The sequence below is a fragment of the Kwoniella dendrophila genome, chromosome 5 (assembly GCF_036810415.1).
Source record: "Kwoniella dendrophila CBS 6074 chromosome 5, complete sequence".
In the NCBI taxonomy this organism is placed as follows: Eukaryota; Fungi; Basidiomycota; class Tremellomycetes; order Tremellales; family Cryptococcaceae; genus Kwoniella; species Kwoniella dendrophila.
Window position 1 is genome coordinate 1,816,049 of NC_089480.1, and position 23,487 is coordinate 1,839,535.

Below are 23,487 nucleotides of genomic sequence, written 5' to 3' on the forward strand. Positions count from 1 at the left end.
GAAGCGAAAAAGTCAAGAAGATATCAAGAAGATATCAAGCATCACGTTGCACGCTCTATCGCTCAAGCACCTACAACCTCCATATCCGTTGCTCAATACTCGGCGCTTATGATCTGGCTTGGAATGCTGGATTAGTAGTGAAGGGTGGAGGAGTGGAGGGTGGTGGAGGACTATTCAGGAGTGGTGGAGGGATAAAACCAAAAAGTGGGAGATGCACGTATGATTTATAATCCAAGATTGAAAGCGGTAAGTTCCACTCGTTATATATATTTAAAGTAATTTATCATCTTTTTCTCTTTTTACAGAATCTGTTTATCGATTAATTCAATTTTCCTGAATTCGTCAGTAAAATCGTACACTAAAGGCTCAAAGCTTGTTAAGGTTATTGTCGTTCGCTGAGGAGGAAGTGGATGAAGGAACTGAATAAGCCGAGCCGATAAGCCGCCCGCAGGTTCACTGTCTACTTACTATATGGGACGTGTCTTTGTTTAATCATCATTTTGGATGGGATGGAGCTCTACCTTAATAATACTATCGTAAGGAATGTCAAAGAGCTTTACTAATGCATTCATAACTTCGTGAATATGGACGGAAATTGAAATATATAAATAGATGACTTCCAGTATATCGATTCTTGAAAGATATTTCCCATCATCCAAACAAATAGAAACTCAATTAATCAATTCAAAGCAATAATAGCAATAATAGCATCTCTCCTACTTTACTAGATAGCATAACTTTACTCAACAGAATGTCATCAGCCACTCAAACTTCCAGACCTACTGTAGCTATTACCGGTCTCAATGGTTACATTGCCATCTACGTAGCACTCAAATTCCTCAAAAATGGTTACGATGTCAGAGGATCAGTTAGATCAGCTTCATCAATAGAAAAAATCAAATCACACCCAGTTTGGAAAGAATACGTTGATTCTGGTAGAGTAAAACTTGTTGTAGTTTCCGATATCGTTGAAGGTGATTTCACCGAATTAATTCAAGGTGCTGAAATCGTATGTGTCCTGAATCTTTTGTTATTTCTGTTGATTATCTATTGACAAGAACTGATTGATTTCTTTCTTAATTACTTGCAATACTTCTAGATCGCTCATTTAGCTGCTCCAGTCCATATGTAAGTGATTGTGTTTTTTAAGTGCCAATATAAACTATTCATATAAATAGCTAATCTAGCCATTCCTTTGCTTATAACATCACAGGGATTTAGCTTCTTGGGATACATACAAAATCCCCACTATTAACGGTGTTATCAACCTCCTCAACCAAGCTAACAAGGTTCCAAGTGAGTATATCAGTATCTCAGATTTCTTCTTTTTTGCTTCCAATTCTGATATTATCTACTTATCTTTAGGTATCAAAGCTATTTCTTTGATGTCATCAATGGCCGCCGTCTTCTCACCTGCACCAAACGAACAACAACTTGGTAAAGTTTACACTGAAGCCGATTACTTCCCACTAGATGAAGCAACTGTTGCTGGAATGACACCTGCAACCAAGTGAGTCAATCAGCCCTCCTCGTCTACATATCGGTTTTTGTATTTTCTGACCTCGTTTCAATCAAGCCCATATGCGTCCGTCTTGTGGTACTGCGCAGCTAAAAAATACGCTGAATTTGCTGTACAAGATTGGATCAAGAACAACAAACATGATTTCTCAATTGCTACATTATGTCCTCCCAGTAGGTATACTTATATTTAATTTACCCCTGGATTAAAGAGTATCGCTGATTTGTGACATTATCTGACTTTAATGTTCAGTGGTTTACGGTCCACTACTCCATGTTACTTCACCAGAAGAACTTAATGGCTTAAGTGGATCCCAAGCACCATGGACATCCGTCGTCAAAGGAAAAGATCAAGCAGTCCTGGATCCTGAGTCAACTACTTATGTCGATCCAAGAGATGTAGCAGATGCTTTCTATGAAGCTGCTGTCAGGAGAAAGAATGAAAGATATCTTATCGCTCAACATGGTAAGTTTTCCTTTTTACCTCTTTAACCCTTTCCCCGACAGCTAATCTTCTATAACGTTATTTTTAGAATACACTTACCAAATGTGGGCAAATGAATTTAGAAAACAAAGACCAGATTTGGATGCCTATTTCCCATTAGGTAACCCTGATGCTCCAACTCCAAGATCACAAAACTTCTGGGTTATTGATCCATCTAAATCAATCAACAACCTTGGTCTTAAGTGTAAGTTTCACTTTACTAGCAACTACCCGACTTATACTGACAATTGTCTTGATTTAATTTACATAGACCGAAACATCCCAGAAACTGCTAAAGATACTTTAGAACACTACGAAAGTATCGGTCTTTTCAAAATCCCTCCAGGTGCTTGGGTCAAATCAGGTTAATCAGCCTATGGTGACTGAGTGATACACCAAAAAAGGAGTAAAGAATATTTGACATTGTGTGATAAATACATTTAACTCTTCCTTATTCTGATTAGATAGTATATATGCATGTTCGTATTCTCGATATTTGATTTACAATTACCCAAGAGAACGCAGTACACAGCATTAATAAGCTCTAGAAACTGCTCAATCCGCTTAGATCCCAGTACTTTAAATCAGGAAGCTCGTGTAACATCGAAACCCACATCGGAATGATCGTTGTATTACTGATATCAAGTATGCATATACGTCTATATAAATCTATAAGCTTGTATAATGTGTTACAATATGTATTATAGTACAATAAGAATATCTAAGCAGCTCGACAAAGGTCGCGGATACTAGTCTAAGTAAAATTTTACAGTACTACTTAATGCTTACGTAATTCAACACTAACCATTATATCCATTGAGGAGCGGTGGTTTTTGCTTTACTATTATCGGTCAGCATCGCGAGCTGGAAAGGAGAGCTTCATTTGGCGATCCGGAGACCGTAAACCTATTCAGCTACAACTATTCTCGTTGTCAAACAAAAGGCTTCAGGCAGTATGGGGCTATGAGTTCAAGCAAGAATGCTATCACAAGACAGATCGCATTACTCTATCATTCCCGGAGAGGAATATACGAACGGTGCAGAAGCCTACGACAAGACAAGCTACAATCTTTCAGCTTATCGAGATAGCTGATATTGGATACACACCATCCCTAAGTGTGTTGTGAGCTTAAAAAACATATCGTTTCTTTTCCGCATCTTCGACTTGACTTCGAGTAGATTCCCACTCAGCGAGAGTTTTGGTCAAAGGATGATCAGAGTCCCCGGCTACGACGGATGAACACATATAAAGCGTTGGTTGGAAAGTATCAATGTCATTCTTGGAGGTCAGCCATTTTCGTCTAGCTTCTTCTAGGTTAAGAGCATTATCCTCCATGAGAGCAGCTGCATAAGCTGAACCAGCCCTATTGGAACCGGCATAAAGTGATGAAGCCCAATTAGCCGATCTCTTCATGCATGATATGGCTGAAGCAGCGTAGTTTTCTTTGGCTTTAATAAGCGGTCTTCCCTTTCGGTCTATATCAAACGCAGCTTCTTGACGTCCATCAGAGTCTGTAATTGTGTTCAAGTGGTTTCCGCAATGTTCAGCATACTTGGAATCGGAATTTCTTACCAAAATCATTTGATTTTGAAGTGTTGTGACTGTTTCGAAAGCGGTGTCACCTGCAGTTTTCCTGGAATCTCTGAAGACCGTTGTGGCGATTTCTAGGTGAGTCATCAAGTCATTATAACTGTCATTGACCTCTGTTTGATATTGAGCTTGATCCATCGAGTGAAAATTGATCTGGTTGGTTTGTCTATGAGAAATATATCCAGTGGAACAGTGAAATACAAAAGGTAGAATTGCTGGTAGGCGTTGTCGAAGCTGTCAGAAAGAGCTACGTATATATAATCCATTAGTGTCCAGGTGGATGAGGATAGTGACCTCCTTCGGTGCTGCGGAGCCATGCTGAAGAAAGGTAGTATGAGTACCGCATGCGTAAAGTTGAGTCGGTTCAAATACCTTTCTACGATCTTTTGCAGTGCTGATGAAAGGCAGTACAAGTACCGCACTCGCAAAGTCGAGTCAAATCAGTTTTCAATATTACCGCTCTTTTGTCTCGCTGAAGAAAGGTAATAAGAGTATCGACCGCGGATGTTGAACCACGTAGGTAATAGCATTCTGCAAGGAATTTTCCCTCGTCTAAATATGTCTCCCCATTTCTTGTACAGATACGAAATCTTCGATAGCTGAGTTGATATCGAGCTTAAGTTCGGGTTTCTGCTCTTCGAATCCCGGGTCCGCTTCTTGTTTTCGGTAAATATTTTTCATGTCGATTTTGGTACAGATCATACCAATTAGTGGACTGTGAGGTAGTCAAACTTTCAAATACGAATGGAACGGTCCATTATATTAGCATTAAGCATTGTAGAATCTACTTGAGGCGTCTTGCATATTTCGAAAGTATGATGAAACAGCTTAATTATATTTCGAAGGTATTCTAGCGTTGGTGTGCCATAAAGGATCCGCCACAATGGATTGATGCTAGATGTAAGTTCCGCTGCTCCTTGATCAAAGTGAGAAATCATATGCTGACTTGTCGAAGGTCAGTACAACCTTACTGCTTGATAATAGGTGGGCAATGATCAATATATGTGTGGGTGGGTATGTATGCAACTAGGGGTCAACATACCTCGAACAGAGTTAGTGAAAGTCGTGGTCCAAAAGAGCGCTGCGCAAATCGTCTAGTGAAGAACCGATGCCCGTCGCACCAAACCTTTGATTCGTGAAAGGAAATTCCAAAGTTCTTTTCGTTGCAGCTGGGAAACCTGCTCACATAAGCTGGACTAAGATAAGTACTGGATCAATACCGGAATAGTCGTTATCGAGGAGGATGTAAGAGGTCACGTACAGTACAAGAAATGATCTCTATTAGTTGAAAACATTTGAACTTGTTGTAGGATGAACGGGATACCCTGAGTCACCGTCGGGTTTGAAGCGTCGAAATTGCGGATTAGGGTTTGAGACCGTCGGCCTACATTCAGGAATTTTGAGTATATCTATGTATCTTATTCGTATCAACATTCAAGCATAATTAACATAGTTGAACGAGATTACAATAACTCATATCGCCTCGGTAGGTCTTCGGTGGACGATTACAGATATGATAACAATTGATACCAAATTCACCTTGTTTCCCAAAATCACCCGATTCCCACCACGGAACCTCTCAAACCTATATATAGACGGCGTTTTAAAACGACATCCTAAACTGTGATGGTACAATTCATTATCTCATCATCACCAGTGTTCGGTATAGTCAGTCAAAGTAACTGTCGTCACACCTGATAGTCAATAATTTAGCAATGAAAGTATTTGCCACTGGTGCTACTGGATGGGTAGGAAGACATCTTGTACCTGAACTTTTGAGTCATGGTCATACCATTACAGCTATAGCCAGATCTGAGAGTTCGGTGAGTTCATACAGTACTTTATCCCTTCAATGTCCGTATTGTCTGCAACAACATGCTCGCCTCAAGTGATAAATGATCCGGACCGTCATACTATATCTCTCACACTATAGACATCGAAGCTGACTGGCGTTTGCGATTCTGTCTTCCAGATCGCATCACTTGAGGAGCAAGGTGTGACCGTTGTTAGAGGTAGTTTAGCAGATACAGATTTACTCCATTCGTCTGCCAAAGCTTCAGATGCTGTTGTTCATCTGGCCTATATACATGATTTTTCAGAATATGGTTAGGATGCAGGTAAACCTGCTCGAAGTGAGTTTACATCGTAGAAATAGAAATATCAGATGGATTTTTCCAGGATTTGGTGCTAATATCTATCCACTTTGGTTTAACTATATAGCCGATCTCACTGCTGTCAACGCAATGTGTTCAGCTTTAGAAGGCACTGATAAACCATTTGTTGGTACATCAGTCTTAGGGTTACCCTTACCTCAAGATGAAACAGCTTCTGCGATAGGTGGACCTAGAAAAGAAAGTGAAGAACTATGTTTAAGATATTCGACAAAAGGCGTTAAATCAATGATTGTTAGATTACCTTCAAGTGTACATGGTAAAGGAGGTGATCATGCGTTTATACCATATTTGATCAAATTAGCTAAAGAAAAAGGTTATTCAGCTTATCCAAAAGAAACGAAAACTAGATGGACTGGTGTACATGTAAAGGATGCTGCTGTTTTATTTAGATTAGCTATTGAAGATAAAAATCAATCAATTCGACCTGGCTCAATTTTACATGGTGTAGCTGAACCCAGTATATCGTTCATTGAAATTGCAAAACTGATAGGTAATAGTCTAAATTTAGAGACTAAGGAATTAGAAACAGAACAGGAAATTAATGGTTATTTCGGCTGGATGGCTATGATTTTAGCTTTTGATGGCAATGCGATTTCAGAAATTACAAGACGGAAGACTGGTTGGATTCCCTCAGAAATTGGCTTGATGGAAGATATCAGGACAAATTACTTTTAGCTGAATAGAGCTGGGAAATGTAATCAAATCCTCCATTTACATTGCTTCTCTGTTTTCAAGTTCCACCATCAATTTGCTTAAGGAGGATATGGTGACTTAGCTACATATTGTTGCAGGTGAACAAAGCTCACACTTCACTTCCGCATACGAATGGTAGGTTTACCTTGCGACCGTTTTCTTCTACCGCTCCTCGGAGCGTTCAACAATTGTATGGTGGACTCCCTTCCTCACTGATCAGCTCTCAATACATCATGGATAAAAAGTTAACATGCATATAACGTAAAATCGATCGATCATATATTGAGGTCAATGACGGACAGCTCTAATTGTGGCCAGTACGCTCGTTTGCTTTAGATTTGTAGGTCCTGAACAGCTCTTCTTCGGCGGCATCTATCTCGACTGCGGTGTCCTCATACTTCGAGAAGAATGCTTCGAGAGAAGGGAAATCGGTAAGATGACTACATGAGAAGGATACTTGGGCATAATGTGGTAGTTGAGCAACCACCTTCCGCGCATTATCCCAATCGTCTTTGTTTCTCTCAACGGTGATACTTTTATTCTTTAGAGCCTGAAGATAATCTGAGCCGATTTTTTCGGTGCTTGAATAGATTGACAAACCCCTTCTAAGCAATTCTCCTGGCTCTTCGCCATGTCTGATTGTGCCATAAAAGTTCGCTTCCGCCTCCTCTACAACTGTAATATCCTCCGTATGCCATCTTTTATGGCCGTTCTCAAAACGTTCTGCTAACTCGAAATTTTCCAAGTAAGGTAAACTTGAAACACACCTATATATATGAGGTTGTAATCGACTAATCGTACTTTTTGCCCTTTCATAATCTTGTCTGGAGCTAGCAATATAGTCGCTCCCACCACCATTTAAAGCTACTTTATAGTTTCTAGCGGCCTTGGCTTTGTCTTCAAGTAACATAGCAGTCCACTCAATTGATTGTTTCACAAATTCGTCAGCATACCTCTCATGACTCTCACTCCAGTCCCTCAGGGCTGCTTCCCTATATCTTACATTTTGCATCAAAGTGGTTTTCTTGATGGCTTTTTGGTATGATTCCTGAGTTGACCCTTCAGCTAGGTTTAGGTAAGTTTTAATGGCGTCCTCGCATGCAATCTTCGATAACTCGATACCTGTCGTGGTATCTTGAAGGATAGCAACATCCTCAATACCTTGATCTCTGTAAGAGTTCCTTACCATGTAGTAATTGATGTTAGCAGCTCTTAATCTTGCCGATAGCTCTTCATATTGTTTTTCAACAGTCTCTAGAGCGGTGTTTTCAGTATCTGTGTACTCCATAATGTATGATTCCAGTCGTAGGGTATGATGAATTCTGCATGCCGATGGAAATGAAACGGAGAGTGGCGTCAACATCAGCTTTATTTATAAGCAAGCACAAATTCAAGGCGAATCGATGTCGAAGAAATTGAAAAGAGCAGATCCTTTGAACATTTGGGAATCCATTTTGGAAGGGATTTTTGGTACAATCTGTAAAAAACGGACTATGCATCAAAGGGGAGTGTAGGAAGGCAACCCACTCATTTCAGAATACTTCAGACGATCAAGGCAATTTGAAGTCCATCTTTAGACATTGTACCTCTTTTTCAAATCCGCATAGGGGCTGTAAGGAAGGTATTTCAAACTGACAGTGTGCTAATTATTTTGTCAGTTTTGCCATCCTAAACTGACATCATAGCTCGATTTTGCAGAAAGAGTGGAATCATTGATGTGAACGCTTTTCTCATGATCTCCACGGTTTTCTTTTCAGTGGGAAAGTTCGGTGTTCAACTCAATCGTAAGGTAGAAAAAAGTCACTGAGGTTTTGATATGAACCCGAAGGTACAATATCGTCAACTGTGGTATTCTCCTTTCTTTGACTAAAAGCATTTCTATCCGCCTTATTTCCCAGGTATTATGTAAGTACTGTATATTTTAGACTTCATAGTTCCGACGCCTAAATAGTCTTCATTGGATGATCGTTCACGTATTTGTAACATGTATAAAATGTATAGAACTGGAATCATTTAGCAATTTCGGCTGAACCTGTATATACTGTACTCCTCGGATCGCCAAGATCGGGTGGCCTGCGCGCAAAAAACCTTCCCAGCGAGCAGCTTTCATCTTTTATGTCGAATGATCTCGCGGTTCATTCGCTTCCCTTTTCTCTTTTTCTCCCTTGAAAATATCGAAAAAATCCATCTCCTTTTTGGTGACCGCACAAAAAGTGTTGAAAAATTTATTGTGGATCATCTGGACTGAGTCGGGAGGCAATTCATGATTCTGCATATAAAAGAGATAGCTTTGTGCACTAGGTGACAAGTCCTTATCTTTTGTTTGTTGAGTATCTATCCAACCTTCTCTATAATGTTCAAGAAAGTCACTACACATAGTCATAGCTTCAATGTACTTCTCACCAGTTTCAACACCTTCGCTAAATAATAGAGTACCATATCCGATCAAGAATGTTTTTTCATCATCTTCGATAGGGAATTTACCACGTCTCTCCTGTTCCTCTAGTACTACTCCTTCCGCAGTATTCAGCCAATGGTAAAAGGCTTTAGACGTCTCTAAGCTTTCGGGATGTTCCCGATGTGAGATACATCGATTGATTGAAGGTAATATTCTGTTAATATCATGAGTGGCGGTTAACCAATCCTTACGCGTCTCTTCGAATTTATCTTCATCGTTTCCGTTTAATGAGTCGGTATAGGCAGTAGCTTTCTCGCATCTGTTCGTCAGAATCTTTTGGATTATGAGGTATGTCGAATTCTGTGAAGTCTTCTTAGTTCTGACACAATTGTGTCCGCTTGTACCAATTCTGATTGAAACTCTTCAATTTTTCTTGTTTTCTGGATTTCGTCTTGATCAGATGCATGGATAGACTCAAAGTAGTTTTTGACAGCCTTTTCGAATTCAGATTCATAAATCTCAACGTATGTAGTAGCATCCTGAAGTGATTCAATACTTTTGATAATACTCTCCCCTTCAATTTCAGGCTCCTCCCAACATGCAGTGGCAGATTCATAGACCTCATTGGCACGTACCAGTCTTGAGGCTAATTCTCCAAAACTATTTTCGACACCTTGCAAAGCAGAACTTTCCGTGTCGACTGAACTCGTTATGAGTGGCTTAATGGAACTGTTCTTGGTTATAGTCAATATCTGACGAAAGTAAATGAGCGGGTGGGAGTATACTAACTTATATGTGAACATGTAAGTTGATTGTAGGGGTTTTGGATAAGCAACCAGAAGCGGAATATAGGCTGATACACATACAAACAGTATTTGCTTTGTTCTACGTCATGAAAGTGCATTTCAGATGTTACCCTCCTTTTTGAATTGAATTCGAGATTCTCGCAAAAGAAGCAAGATTCAACATCGCCTTGTGACTGAGTTCAAACAGTATTTCCTTTGTTCATCGTCATAATAAGGGATGTCACAAACATCGATTATCCTTCTGGTTGAGGTAATTTCGAATGTTTGATTACAAAGAGAGCACGCAATCGTATCGACAGGTCGAGCGAGAGTAGAAGGCAGCCAACCTTTTTACATCTGTCCTACGTCCTTTGTGTAGTCTTTCGGCTTGTACTGCAAATCAATGAAGCTGCAAAAAGTGAGTATATGTCAAACTACAGCACTCGGGATTCCCAAGTCGTCCCCGACCTTGGTACTAATCAAGCCATATTCACCTTAACTTTGCAGAACGGACGGGATGCAGTGATTTCTGAATTCTATGGCCGTAGATAACAGTTGTAGCTGAACGATGCACAGTTCATTATCTGTTGCCCCTATTGATAAGCATGATCAGCATAATAATGATGTGATCATGTAGTTTGGTTTCTTCCGACTTCTTGTAGTTGTCATATGTCTATTTATTCCATCTAGTCATAAAGTCATGAATATGCATTACTGTACCTAGAATTCGTATTTACCGACATCTACTATTATCTATAATACTCTTTTTACTTCAAACCAGCTCTTCAAGTAATGTACATTCCAAGCGCATAAACTGAATAAGATTACAGTTTGCACAATTGCCCACCATTTTACTCTAGAATTAGTCGATTCGCAAGCTATAAAGGCAATTCACATCAGCACAAATCAGCACAAATAAGATAGATGGTCTTCAAGCCTTTAGGACATGTGAGTAGAGGAGATGATGAATCATAGGCTTATTCGTCTTTTTTATCAAACTCACTATCGCGATGAACCCTTTCTCTCACAACCAAATATGCTTGTTCATCTTTGACCAATTGTAAACCAGCACTCAAATCTCTGATTTCTTGTTCTACAGGTGCTATTTGTTCATCTTCACCGATATAAAGTTGACCATGTACGTTGAAACTGTTATCAAATGAGAAAATGTAGTATTAATTAGGAAGATAACTTTATGACGGGAATATAAGGTATTGTATTGAACGCACCTTAATACCTTTCTTGCATAACTACTCATTTCATTACTGAAGCAATAAGAGAATTTACCAGGTCTATCAGCTGATAAAGAAAAAGATCCTTGTGATTTTTTATGTTGTGTATAAATTGTTTTTCCTTGTGGATCAGTTACCTATTTGAATAATCTATATCATCAGCTTTCATGACGAAACTTCCTCCTTCAAATGGAACGGGGGGTTTCCAGAAAGCTGATTGAGAAAGAAGAAAAATGAGATTCTCACGTAAAAATCTATATCTAAATGTCCACCTCCAATTGAACCTCCTACTTCATACGTTATAGTCATCTAATCAAATGTGTGAAGTTAGCTATACCCTATGAACATCGCTTACCGGAGATTCTCTAATCGAGAGTCTTCTTTGCACTTACTCGATCTTGAGGCTGCAAACTTTCAAAATAACAATCCTTTTCTCCTGGATCTATATCTATTCGATGAGCAAGGGTGAAGGGGAGTACCAAGAAGAAAAGGGTTAGAAGATTGGCCAGACGAGGAAGCATTGTAGAAAGCGTTCGTGAATCAATTTCCCTGCTAAATGAATCGTTTGATTTATCAAGCTTCGTTCGATCACTGATGTCTGTGAGCCCGACAAGCTGTTGATGGAAAGGCTATTATTGTAAAAGATGTTATCTGGTTCTGTATGACAGTGGTTCAGATATACAAGACAAGATTCGCTTTGATAATTGGACTTGTAAGTTAGTTTGCAATTGCGAACGGTTTCAACGTGGCACGCGACAGAATAGGCATGTGGACGCTGTCAAACAAGCTATATGCAAGGGGGGTTAGGCATACACTGGTGGAGCTATAGAAGGTCGATGCACGCGTTTTGGACGCTGTTACCATTTACAATTTGCCGTCCAACACATTCCACATTCCATGACATATATTCAATCCTTCCTCTCATTTATCATCTTTAATACCTTCCTTAAGCTACACTCACGACCCTACAATTTCTACCAAGTAAGTCTCATTTGGACTGCAGCGAGAGACTCGATTATATCACTCGGCTTGAAATTTGCGAAAAAGTATTGGAAAATTGACGTCTGTGCTTTCTATTTCAACTTTCTAGCTAAATCTCTTTCATAATGGCTGACACAACAGAACAAGTCGGTGCTGTAAGTCGTAAAAGAATATTCTGTCATCAGAATAAAGGAGATCATGATTCTGTGCTAGTTCTGTTCATGCACTGATGTTCAACTTATCATATTTCGCAGGAAGAGCACGACCCACAATTCGAACCAGTTATCAAACTTACCGAACAAGTTGAAGCTAAAACACATGAGGAAGATGAGGAAGTTCTTTTCAAAATGTAAGTTCTTGCTACTTTCCAGGAAGTTCCCACCCTCTTTCTGAAGGGGAATCAGTTGGAGAAAGAAAAAAAAAAACTATACAATCATCCAAATGTTCTGCAGAAATCATTGTCGCTGAACTTGACTGCTAACACATGCAATTCTTAACGACAATAGGAGAGCTAAGCTCTTTAGATTCGCTAAAGAATCACTTGAATGGAAAGAAAGAGGTACTGGTGATGTTAGATTACTCAAACATAAAGAAGGATCACAAAAAATTAGATTAGTCATGAGACGTGATAAAACTTTAAAAGTTTGTGCTAACCACATCAGTGAGTTTTTCGTCCCCTGATATATGATACCATATATATATATATATATAATATATATATATGTATATATTAGAATTAAACCAGATCTTTTTGGAAGAGAATATCTCACTAATTATCTATCAATAATCTTTCATAGTCTCATCTGATATGAAACTCTCACCAAATGTTGGATCAGATAGATCGTGGGTTTGGAACGTTGCCGCAGATTACGCTGAAGGTGAAGCTGCACCTGAAACTTTAGCTATTAGATTTGGTAACTCTGAAAGTGAGTACTGTTCTGTCTGTCAGCTACAGATCTTGCTGTAAGGTAACAACATAGCTGATGTCACTTATGCATAGACGCCAACCTTTTCAAGACCGCTTTCGAAGATGCTCAAACTGCTAATGCAGGTTCATCATCAGCTGCTCCAGTTGCTGAAGAATCTAAAGAAGAAGCTGCTCCAGCTGCTGCCGCTACAGAGGAAAAGAAGGAAGTTGAACCAGTTAACGTGAGCTCCTTTGCCCTTTGTCTTTCGCGGTCCAACGGAATCGAGCTCATGGGAATAATAAATTTGAAATAGGACACTTCCGCTGCCGCTGAAAAAGAAGAGCCAAAAGAAGAGAAAGCTGCCGAGTGAGTTTCCCGCTCATGTTCCTCCTTGATGGAATAGAAAAAAAGCGCTAAACTGATATATTATCAACATCGCAGAGACGTAACAACAGCTGCATCAACTCATCAACCAGCTACTGAAACAAAAGCTGATGAACCAGCTACAGCTACAGTTACTGCTACAGAATCATCGAAAGAAGTTGATGAACTTGCTGCTGATCTCAAAAAACAAGCTATTGCTGAAAAATCTGAAGCTGCTGCCGGTGCTGATGATGTTAAAGAAGAGAAAAAAGAGGAAGATACTCCTACTACCGCTACTACTGCTGCTTAAGAGCTTCTGAAAATAATTGGAAATCAAAGATAATTTTTCATAATTTTATACCTTTTTTTTTTCTTTTTCATGAGTAGTGGTAATGTGATGAAAAGATTTAATGATGGATGGATGATAAAATCGATAAACAACAAAAAAACATTTTCATTCAATGACATTCTTCGTTCATTGTGTCCTCGTAGCAATTGGTCAGGAGCATTAGACCATCGGTTTAGTTGTAGTTGTGAAACAATGGGTCTTACGTAGCCCAAGTAAAAAGCATCTATACACTTTCGAAATTTGCAGGTTGAGAACTCGTTTGTCCTCGGATGCCCAATCAGTCTATAAGTGCAGCCAAGTACGCTTGCATGTAGTATGTTGAAGATACAAAAGGCATAAGACCATGAAAGGAAATGTGAAATTTGGCTTCTGTTGCATGTTATCAATCATTACGAAATAATGTTAATCCAAGTGAATATAAAAATATCTCTCTTCCCTCTGAATAAGTATCCGACATACATTACTTGAACCTTTTCCGTCACTTCTCTTTCTCCCTCCTATGTAATCCTACATTTATTGTTGAGATGGTACTTGAAGTAACAAGTTACCTTCTGCAGCAGGTACATAGCTTACGTTTTTACTTTGAGAAAGAGTTGCGGCTATAATTGAGCAAAAGGATTAGCGAGAAAATACTGATATATGAGAGAGAAAGAAACGGGGAGAAGGAAGTTTCATAAAAGGGGGACATACCAATTTCCCTTGAAGCTTCAATTTTTCTAAATTGAACAAAAGCATCACCAGCTTTATTAATTGCTTTTGAAATTGTATTTGCAGCTTCAGCTTCACCTTCAGCTCTGATAACTGCAGCTTGTCTTTCTTGTTCAGCTTTTTCAACTACAAATTTAGCTCTTTCTGCATCTTGTTGTGCGATTTGTTTTTGTTCAACAGCTGTTGTGAATTCTTTACCGAAGCTGGAAAGTGAAAGATGGCCGCGTCCGAGTCAGCGATATCAATGCGACAAGTCATCAACATAAAGCGAAATAAGATCGAAACCTACGTCATATGTGTCTGTTACGAAATATAGATCGGTTAGTTGTCATTTCGTATTTAGATTAATGCGGAAAAACCGACTTACAATAGATACATCCTCTAATTGAATGTTAAATTCCTTAGCTCTGTTTAGTAAATCATCTCTGATTCTAGCTGAAACAATTTCTCGGTTTGTGATAAGTTCGGAAGCTAGTATAGAAAGGAAAACCAAATGTCAATGACAACTAAAAATTGATAGTTATAGTAGGGTGGTGTTGTGTCAAAGGTGTGGATATAAGCCAACTCACCATCGAATTGAGCTACAGTAGCTTTTAACACTTCGTTACCAATGGAAGGAAGTACACGTTCATCGTAACTGATTAAGTAATATCAATGTAAACGATCAGTAAATCTGAAAAGGACTTTACTTGCAAAACGATAAGAAGGGAGAGACTCACTCTAAACCCAAGTTTTGGTAAATCTTTGGTAAATGATTGATATCAGGTCTTGACATTACTCTTAAAGTCAAAGAAACCATTTGCATATCTATATATCAGTGAGAGAGAGAGATGTTAGCATATTCAGTGCAATGTCTTGATAAACAGTAGATATAACAGGCGAGATCGCAAACTAGACTGAACTGACCTTTTGATCCAGTTGTTGTAGATATATTTCTTGGTTTAATTCTTACATCATATAAAATTGCTTTTTGTAACCATGGAATTAAGAAATGAGTACCTTCTCCAGAAGCCTGTTATGTATATATATTTATCACATGAGTAAGATGCCCCTTCCGATCAAATATACCACAATTCAATGATGACTGTTCGACAGACTTGACTTACATCTGGTCTAACACCTTTAAATCGATCGAATAAAACAGCTCTATATCCACCTGGTACATCATATAAAGAAGATTGAACTACTGTAGCACCAAGAGCAATAGGTACTATATTAAGATTGATCCGTTTCACGATTAGTATCCATAAGCAAATTCAGGTCAAGGATATATGATATATGTGAACCAAGAATGTTTGAAGGTGGCCATGCCGATCGGCAAATTAGATGGGAATGTAACGACTTGGTAATAACTTCAAAAGAATTTCATGAACATACCTATCAATCGTGAAATATTCTGAGCGAAAGCCATCTTGATTGCCTATTCTATCTGGGATTCTAGGGTGGAATAAGAATGCTTATATAGATGAAGAACTAATGCAACGATAGATTGTTATAAAATGCTAAATAATGACTATTCAAGCTGAAATGATGGAAGCGTACGAAATCGCCCATTTAACGGCAAATACCTTATATTGAGATTACAACGATCCTCGGATATTAACGAATCTCCTTTCAGTTATTTGGGTTTACGTAATTGTACACTGCTATTGAACATGCACCGTATTGAGAGATTGGTTACTCTATCGAGTCTGGTAAATTATAAGAATACATTTTATACAAAATCTTAATCAAATCACTGCTATATACCGCATTCTATCACATCACTCCAAACCAACTGCAAAAATCCTGAGAACGTATCGATTCGGACATAATAATCCTTAGCAAAACGATTGATTTACTTTTTCTTCAATACTAAATTCAAAGTATCACCTTCATCTAAATTGACAGAAGCTAAAGTAGAAGCATTATTCATTACTTTTGGACCATAATCTAATCTCATTCTTGATATAGGTAAATCAGCATCAACAATTCTTTTGATTTTTTCTCTTATTGTTGAAAATAATGTTGTTACAGGTAAATCCGATATACTGATAATTGATCCATCTAATTTATATTCAGGTTTTTCATTCATCATATTAGGTAATTGAATTGATATAGTTATAGGTTCAGGATGTAATGAAATCCAATCTTGTTCTGTATATAATTGTCCATAAGGTAATTTTTCAATTTTTGGTCTTTTAAATACTGGTTTATCTCCATTACCTTCATTATCATCTTCATGTGGTCTAATTTGACCTGCAGCTAAAGGTGAAGAACCTCCATTACCACCACCAGCAGCATTTATAGCTGCCATTCGAGAGGGATGTATAGATGGTGCAGAGGGCGCGGATGGAAGTGGATGTTGAGGAGCAGGTGAAAATGATGGATCATATGGTGTAGAAATGTATTCTTTGGTTGAAGGACCTGTAGGTGCAGCTGATATTGTGGCTCCTGCATATGCAGTTCCACCACCTGGAGTAGGTAATCCAGCTGCTAATGGTGGAGGTATAGCTTGAGGTGCACCCGGTGGTCCAGGTCCAATCTGTGGTCCAGCTGCGTTTGAAGGTGTTTCGCTATAAAAAGTATGAACAATTTAATGTTAGTTAAGAAAGCTACGATGATGACCTTGTCAACGGAGTGAACCAACTTACCCTAAACCAATTCTGTTGTGAATATTCTTGATTTGATCTTCCACATTGAAAGAACTTTGGAAATTTTCCGTTGTCCTTGCTGCTGAAGCAGTATGACCATCCCAAACAATCTTTTCTCTTTCTCTTCTCTTCTGTTTTTCTTCTTCTTCTCTTTGTTTCCTTTGTGCTTCGTCCAAATCGTCTCCAAATAAATCGGTCCTTGCATGAGCAAGATTTTTGAGTGATGCAACGACATCGGCACCTATTGGAAGTGAACGTTAGCTATGTATCGCCAGCCAAATTGCCTGATAAACCAGCTCACCTTGTTGTAATTGTTGTGCTTGTGCTCTTCGCAACTCCAAATTCTTTTTCTGTTCTTTCCATTTTGGATCCAATAATTCGATACGCATATGTTCTGATAATTCGTTTTCTGGGATTGATTGACCACAATTTGGACATTTTGCTGTAGCTACAACACCACCTCTTTGAATACCTGAAAGGTAATGAAATCATTGTCAGTTATGTAAAAATATCAAAAGCATGGATAGCTAAACATACCTTTTGGTACATAATCCTTCTTAATCTTCATACCTCTTTGTTCCATTGCAGCTCTTTGAACTTCCCTTGCTCTAGCTTGTTCTTGTTGAGCTTTTATACGTTGTAATTTAACTTCTTCTTCTTCGTCATCATCATCATCATCATCTTCTTCAATTTCCATTTCATCGTCATTTCCATTTCCGTTTGCACCATTTTGACCATTATTTTGATATTTTGATTCTACTGTTTGACCTGCACCAGTTTCTTCCATAACCATAGCAGCCATTCTTTTTTCTGCCATTGACATTGTTTTCAATTTTTGAATTGATGTTGGTGGAGGTAATTCTAATTGTTCATCATTTGAAGTAAATTCAATAGTTTCAACTGTAACGAAATCTTGCCAATCTATAGAAGCAAAAGCTTTATCTTCTTCTTGTTTTTCTTTTAATTTTATATCTTCATTTTTTCTTTTAACTTTTTCCCATTCTGATCTATTTTTAGCTTCTTCTAAAGTTTTCCATTTTATTTCTGAATCATTACCTTGTTTGATTAAATGTTCTATTTGACCTGAAGGTGGTTGCATAATTTTTTGATATGATTCTACCATACGATTATAATATCCATATAATGAATGTGTAGGTCTTAAAAAATCAAATTGATAATTTCTACCTTCTTTAACTGATAATGAAGATAAAAATGATCTTCCTCTTCTTGCATGAAACAATGCTGTAAGTCGAAGAATATCTCTAAAACATCATTGCAAAACAAGATAGTCAGTAAGCTAACAGCAACTCTCGATTTTACAGATGGACGAGCGAAAGCTAGCTTACAGATCCATAGCAGTTACACCAGGTAAATCAACTAAGAATTCCCATGGTTTAGGTTCATAAGCATTTATAATATCTTCTTTTTTATCCTTTTTACTATCCTCTGTTATTGGAGCTGAAGTTGTTAATCCAGCTGCAGCATCATCGGCATCTTCTTTAACTTTAACTAACATATATCTATAATATTGATGATATGGATCAGCATCATTTAAAAAAGCGAATTTTGGATCATTCTTTTGATGTTCTCTGATTTTTTCTTCTAATAATAATGGTGTGGGTGATTTCGATATATGATTTGCTGTTTTATCAACGATATCTATGAAAATGACGATTGATAATAGTATTAGTTCAATTCCTCTTAAATTCCTCCGGATATAATCTCGAAGAAACGAAGAACAGAAGAAGAGAAAAGATTTACTTCTAATTTCTCTTGGTGGATAAATTATTCCAACTTTCAATTTATCACTTGCTCTAACGGGTCTATCTTCTTCCATATTATCTTCTTCCTGTTGCTCTTCAGCAGCGGGTGTTCCATTTCCGTTCGAGGTTATTCCATTTGATACTTGTCGTAACTCATCTTCTCCCGCATAAGAGTTGACTGGTTTTGGTAAGTTGAGCGCCGACATTTTGTACAGACTGAGCCAGGGTATAATCAAGCAAGCTAGTCTGACAGATGTTAATAAGAATGATCAATATATCTTGATATTATCACTAAGATTATCATTTCATTTCATTTCATTTCATTTCAACAATAATTAATACATGATAGTGAGCTTAACAAGGAAGAACAAAGGGTGTGGTGTGCATGTGGCGGATTTACGGTAATTTACCTCAAAGTGGCACATACACATGCAGGCGACTGATTTTATTTGTTATTGTTTTTGATATAATCTGCCACGTGTAACATAGTATAGAGTATCATTCAACTGTCAACAAAGCTAATCTTAGTACAACCTTAAAAGCCACCTCTATCATTCAACTACATTGATATTATTATCTCTTTATCATTGTCTCACTTTTACACTTTTACTATCCTTATCATAACTCGTACTAATATACATTCCTCTGCATTCAAGTCGATGAGCAGATTATAGAAATATCATGTCATCAATACATTATCCAAGTCAGAGTCAACCTCAAACGCGTAGACCATCAGGATCAAGACCACCTCCAATGGTTACTCCAGGTATACCAGTCAAAGCAGATCAAGCTAAACTGATAATGCAGGGACAAGGTCAACAACAACAACAATTCCCACATTCTCAACATTCACGTTCAAGTAATCCTTCACCTCATCCTTCAAATATCCAATCTAACGTCAATTCACAATTAGCTAATCATCACAGATCATCAATGCCTAATCCACATCCTAGTGATTCACAACAACATCAACAGCAACAAAGACTACAAAAGTCAAACCATGCTTCAACAGTATCTTCGAGACCTTTACCTAGAACATCACAGAGCTCAGGTCCACGTCAAAGTACAAACGATTCATTTTTAAGGGAAACATCAAGAACAAATATCACACCTTCATCTGGGTCTAGGAGTATGGGTCCACCCAGACAGCCCAGTGCAAATCTGGCTTGGGGTCATCAAAAATTACCTTCACCGAGAGACTCTCAACAAATTTCATCTCCTCATAATAATCTCAGACAAAGTTTTGATTCTACAACAATGAAAGAGTCGAAATCTGATGTCGATATGCAATTTGAACATTTACTAGTGAGTAAAAGTTTATTCATATATATATATTTGTCATCAGCTCATGTTAAATCGTTCCTGGACTCGTATCATAGGATTCTTTACAAGTTCCAGTAACAGTACGACAGAAATTCGCTACAGTTTCACCTGATGTTAAAAATTCAATTTTACTATCCACATTAAATTCTAATCCTACTGTATTATCTTCATTGGGATTACCTGTACCATCTACGCCTAACAGCAGTAGCAATAAAGTGAAAAAGAGATCTTCAACACCATTTTTAAGAAAAACAAAATCATCGAATGAAGTGCCATCATCACCAAACCAAAGTAATTCACCTCAAGTAGGTAAAACGTATGATGTAAATGGTGAAGGATTCGTTATCGTTGCTTCTCCAGTTACATCACCTAATTTAAATAACAATAATAACAGTATGATGACACCACCTCTATCAGGTTATAACTCTGGCCAGAGAGGTCAATCAATGGATTTACCTAGATCCGTCAGAGGTTCAATTGGTCCTTCTACAAGTACAAGTGGTGGTAGTGGAAGTAATTCTTCTAGACCTTTATCAGCATTATTTAGTCCATCAAATTCGAATAACAGTGTAAATTCCTTAGGTAAATCATCAGGTAAAGGATTAGGTATTTCTGGTTTTGGTGGTGGTGGTGGTGGTGAACAACCTGATTCTTTTATACAATGGTTAAATTCACATAAAGGAACGGATTTAAATATGGATGTAGGAAAAGCAAAAAAATTAAGAATGTTATTAAGACACGAAAATACTTTTTGGGTCGGTCAATTTATTGAGATGAAAGGATATGATTTGATATTACAGAAATTGAAAGATCTTTTAGATATTGAATGGAGGTGAGTTAGCGAACCGATCGTTAAATTGCCCAGAAAAAACTAATTGATTTTTTGCTTGGAACGATTAGAGAGGAACAACATGATGATCAGATGTTATATGAATTACTGAGATGCGTAAAAGCACTTTCAACTTCAGAGGTGAGCTTACCACAGATTATAATATTGATAATAAGCTAATGATACGATGATACGATGTTATGATATAAAGATCGGCAAAGTAGCTTTGAGAACACATTTTCCAGCACCATTCCCATCATTATCCACATTATTATTCTCAGAGAAAAAACCAGGTGATTTAGCTTCAAGACAAATCATAATAGAATTATGGTTATTCCTCTTTGATCTATTCCCGCTACCTGCTTACTCGACTCCTTCTTCCTCATCTTCTTCACCGTTGTTACCACAACATCAACATCAACATCAACACCAATCAACGAGACAGCCTGGTAATCGACCTACATCAGTCCGATTCGATGAAAAGTCCGCGTCTCAAATCAAAAACAATACAGTAAATATAGTAAAAGAAGTTAGGAGTTTATTGTTACCTGATTTACCTGATCCATCTAAAGATCATCATGAATTCGTGACAAAAGCTCATAGACCAAGAATATTTAAAGCTTGGGTTGGAGAATTGAGTGACATATGTAGAGATTATTTCTGGTAAGTGATGAAAGGATTATGTTAACCCATCTTACTGATTGTACTTCTTCGCTGTGCTCTTTACAGGATCATGTGTCATGCCTCCAACACTTTATGGGATTTATCAGAGGTAGATGAGAGTTTAGTTGAAAAACCTGTTGCTCCCGGTGGTGCTACTGGTGGTGTAGAATTTGAAGCTATGAACTATGTTGTGAGTATATCACGCACTTCTATCCTATCATCGATTCAGCTGAACTATGATGTGCTATGGTAATCATATCAGAGGTGAAGTGGCGCCCAAGCTGACAAACACAATCTTAAACAGACATATCACTTTAAATTACTGAACGCTCTATGCAAGAATCAAGCCATCGAAAGTAAAGAAGATGCGTTGAAATTACACGAGGATTTGATGGCTTCTGGAATGGATAGGATTTTGGTGGTGAGTAAAGGCTTACCTGTGCCTATGACTTTCCACTTCAGGTTTTTATTTAACCTGCATCACAGTCACATGTCAAGCAATACTGATACACCTAAATTCACCTAAATAGACATTGCGTAAAGCTTCAACAACATATTATCCAACTTTACATCTGGAATTAGCAAGATACGTTTCATTACTTCAAGATGTATGCCCAAATGGAAAATTACCTTATTTAATAGGTAAAATGGTTGGGCCACCCCCTGGAGAAGTTAGAAGATTCGATACTCCTCCATCTTCAAACTCAAGAGAATGGTTACCTATGCCTGCTGGAGTTGGGCGATAATGGAAATTTCTCGTCTGTTTGCATATATTCCAATAGACAAATATGAGGAAGAAGAAAAAGTGAGAATGCTTTGGATTAATCTTGTATCAAATCTTTTATCTGCTATATGACGTACAGTACATATCAATAGAGTTGATTTTCTTTCCGATATACCCCTTGCCTTACCTTTTACACGTTAATTGACTAACTTGTATCATATGTATTGTTTTACTACGTTTTGTTAGATATCGTTTTCGGAACATGTTTTTATAGACAAAAAATGGGTATATATGCATGATATTGTTATATTCTATTTTGAATGGTTTCGTATAATTGATATATATGAATATTTCGTTAGCAAAGAAAGTTATTGAAGAAACCCCATCTATTATCATTTCGAGATTATTCTCATCTATAAGTTATATGATATATATGTACAATGTTATTGAACTAGTATACTAAAGACAATTTCGTATCGAGTATATCTATGAGATTTTACTTCTTGAAATCATCTTTCTATGAATTTCGAAATTGCGAAATTAAGCCAGAATGATAGAATTTTGTTTTTAGGATTCGAATGATCAAATTGGTTGATTATTCTAATTAATGAGACATATTTTTTCTACCTTTTAATAATCTTCTATGTAAAATTTTTCTACCATTTTTATTTGCTGTACCTTTTAATCTTGATAAAAAACCATGTTTATTTTTTCTTTTTCTTTGTGAAGGTTGATAAAATGTACCCATTGCTATAAATCTTAAACTACCTAAAACTGATCTATGTGGTTGAACTGATGATGTAAAACTTAATGGTGAAAATGATGTTGATGATAATAATGTATTTCTAAATCCAAATCCAGTAAATGATGATGATGATGATGGTTGCTGTTGTTGTTGGTGTTGTTGATGATGTTGATGATTATCACCGAATAAATGTGATAAAGAAGCAGAAGAACTAGAACTAGTCGAAAATGATCCACTAAAAGGTAAAGTATTTGATAATGGATTAAATCTTAATGTTGAATTTAATGAAAATTTCGGTCCTGATCCTGAAATACCGACATTTTGAGCAATTAATGATAAAGGTGAACCTTTTGGTAATATTGGGAATATAGCTCTTGGTAATCTAGGCATTGTGTTTGGGGGTGTATGATTGTGTATTTGTGTGAGTGAGAAGGAGTTTAAATGTTCCAATTACGGATGTTTGTTGAATACAGTGTGATTTTAGCTTGTTTCGACTTTTTCTTCGAGCCTTGATGTTTGATGTGATATTTAGTTGTATTTTGTAAGTTTGTCGAACGAAGTGAAAGTTATCCCAACTAAAGAGAATGGTATATGCGAGTTTATATACTAAATTCCTGACATAT

The 23,487-nt window shown here is 37.5% G+C and overlaps 10 protein-coding genes and 1 non-coding gene across 11 annotated transcripts; 4 read left to right on the forward strand and 7 right to left on the reverse strand.

Moving 5' to 3' along the window:
• Nucleotides 1-751: 751 nt before the first annotated feature.
• On the forward strand, nt 752-2,371 carry L201_004498 (uncharacterized protein; the record flags this gene model as incomplete). The annotated part of the gene is made up of 8 exons (XM_066220240.1): nt 752-1,009; nt 1,100-1,128; nt 1,214-1,296; nt 1,366-1,510; nt 1,577-1,692; nt 1,772-1,984; nt 2,052-2,207; nt 2,274-2,371. The coding sequence occupies 8 exons, from the start codon at nt 752-754 to the stop codon at nt 2,369-2,371; spliced, it is 1,098 nt and encodes a 365-aa protein (XP_066076337.1).
• A 760-nt stretch (nt 2,372-3,131) lies between these two features.
• Nucleotides 3,132-3,731, reverse strand: L201_004499 (uncharacterized protein; the record flags this gene model as incomplete). Its single annotated transcript, XM_066220241.1, has 1 exon — nt 3,132-3,731. The coding sequence occupies one exon, from the start codon at nt 3,729-3,731 to the stop codon at nt 3,132-3,134; it is 600 nt and encodes a 199-aa protein (XP_066076338.1).
• A 1,577-nt stretch (nt 3,732-5,308) lies between these two features.
• On the forward strand, nt 5,309-6,442 carry L201_004500 (uncharacterized protein; the record flags this gene model as incomplete). The annotated part of the gene is made up of 3 exons (XM_066220242.1): nt 5,309-5,416; nt 5,566-5,698; nt 5,814-6,442. 3 exons carry the CDS (start codon nt 5,309-5,311, stop codon nt 6,440-6,442), a joined length of 870 nt encoding a protein of 289 aa, XP_066076339.1.
• Nucleotides 6,443-6,764: 322 nt separating this feature from the next.
• On the reverse strand, nt 6,765-7,748 carry L201_004501 (uncharacterized protein; the record flags this gene model as incomplete). Its single annotated transcript, XM_066220243.1, has 1 exon — nt 6,765-7,748. The coding sequence occupies one exon, from the start codon at nt 7,746-7,748 to the stop codon at nt 6,765-6,767; it is 984 nt and encodes a 327-aa protein (XP_066076340.1).
• Nucleotides 7,749-10,075: 2,327 nt separating this feature from the next.
• On the reverse strand, nt 10,076-10,190 carry L201_004502. Its single transcript, XR_010725556.1, has one exon. It is a non-coding gene; the product is annotated as a 5S ribosomal RNA (ribosomal RNA).
• Nucleotides 10,191-10,396: 206 nt separating this feature from the next.
• On the reverse strand, nt 10,397-11,396 carry L201_004503 (uncharacterized protein; the record flags this gene model as incomplete). The annotated part of the gene is made up of 5 exons (XM_066220244.1): nt 10,397-10,521; nt 10,647-10,792; nt 10,873-11,012; nt 11,122-11,184; nt 11,268-11,396. 5 exons carry the CDS (start codon nt 11,394-11,396, stop codon nt 10,397-10,399), a joined length of 603 nt encoding a protein of 200 aa, XP_066076341.1.
• A 585-nt stretch (nt 11,397-11,981) lies between these two features.
• Nucleotides 11,982-13,437, forward strand: L201_004504 (uncharacterized protein; the record flags this gene model as incomplete). Its single annotated transcript, XM_066220245.1, has 7 exons — nt 11,982-12,011; nt 12,111-12,205; nt 12,363-12,517; nt 12,654-12,782; nt 12,857-13,005; nt 13,078-13,130; nt 13,206-13,437. The coding sequence occupies 7 exons, from the start codon at nt 11,982-11,984 to the stop codon at nt 13,435-13,437; spliced, it is 843 nt and encodes a 280-aa protein (XP_066076342.1).
• Nucleotides 13,438-13,989: 552 nt separating this feature from the next.
• L201_004505 (uncharacterized protein) lies at nt 13,990-15,595 on the reverse strand (the record flags this gene model as incomplete). Its single annotated transcript, XM_066220246.1, has 9 exons — nt 13,990-14,075; nt 14,167-14,387; nt 14,474-14,484; nt 14,552-14,655; nt 14,754-14,821; nt 14,904-14,991; nt 15,091-15,196; nt 15,291-15,394; nt 15,562-15,595. 9 exons carry the CDS (start codon nt 15,593-15,595, stop codon nt 13,990-13,992), a joined length of 822 nt encoding a protein of 273 aa, XP_066076343.1.
• Nucleotides 15,596-16,021: 426 nt separating this feature from the next.
• L201_004506 (uncharacterized protein) lies at nt 16,022-18,786 on the reverse strand (the record flags this gene model as incomplete). The annotated part of the gene is made up of 6 exons (XM_066220247.1): nt 16,022-16,739; nt 16,818-17,058; nt 17,119-17,289; nt 17,355-18,079; nt 18,164-18,476; nt 18,579-18,786. 6 exons carry the CDS (start codon nt 18,784-18,786, stop codon nt 16,022-16,024), a joined length of 2,376 nt encoding a protein of 791 aa, XP_066076344.1.
• Nucleotides 18,787-19,261: 475 nt separating this feature from the next.
• On the forward strand, nt 19,262-22,141 carry L201_004507 (uncharacterized protein; the record flags this gene model as incomplete). Its single annotated transcript, XM_066220248.1, has 7 exons — nt 19,262-19,885; nt 19,960-20,735; nt 20,804-20,873; nt 20,944-21,395; nt 21,462-21,585; nt 21,700-21,816; nt 21,926-22,141. The coding sequence occupies 7 exons, from the start codon at nt 19,262-19,264 to the stop codon at nt 22,139-22,141; spliced, it is 2,379 nt and encodes a 792-aa protein (XP_066076345.1).
• Nucleotides 22,142-22,723: 582 nt separating this feature from the next.
• L201_004508 (uncharacterized protein) lies at nt 22,724-23,254 on the reverse strand (the record flags this gene model as incomplete). Its single annotated transcript, XM_066220249.1, has 1 exon — nt 22,724-23,254. One exon carries the CDS (start codon nt 23,252-23,254, stop codon nt 22,724-22,726), a length of 531 nt encoding a protein of 176 aa, XP_066076346.1.
• Nucleotides 23,255-23,487: the final 233 nt, after the last annotated feature.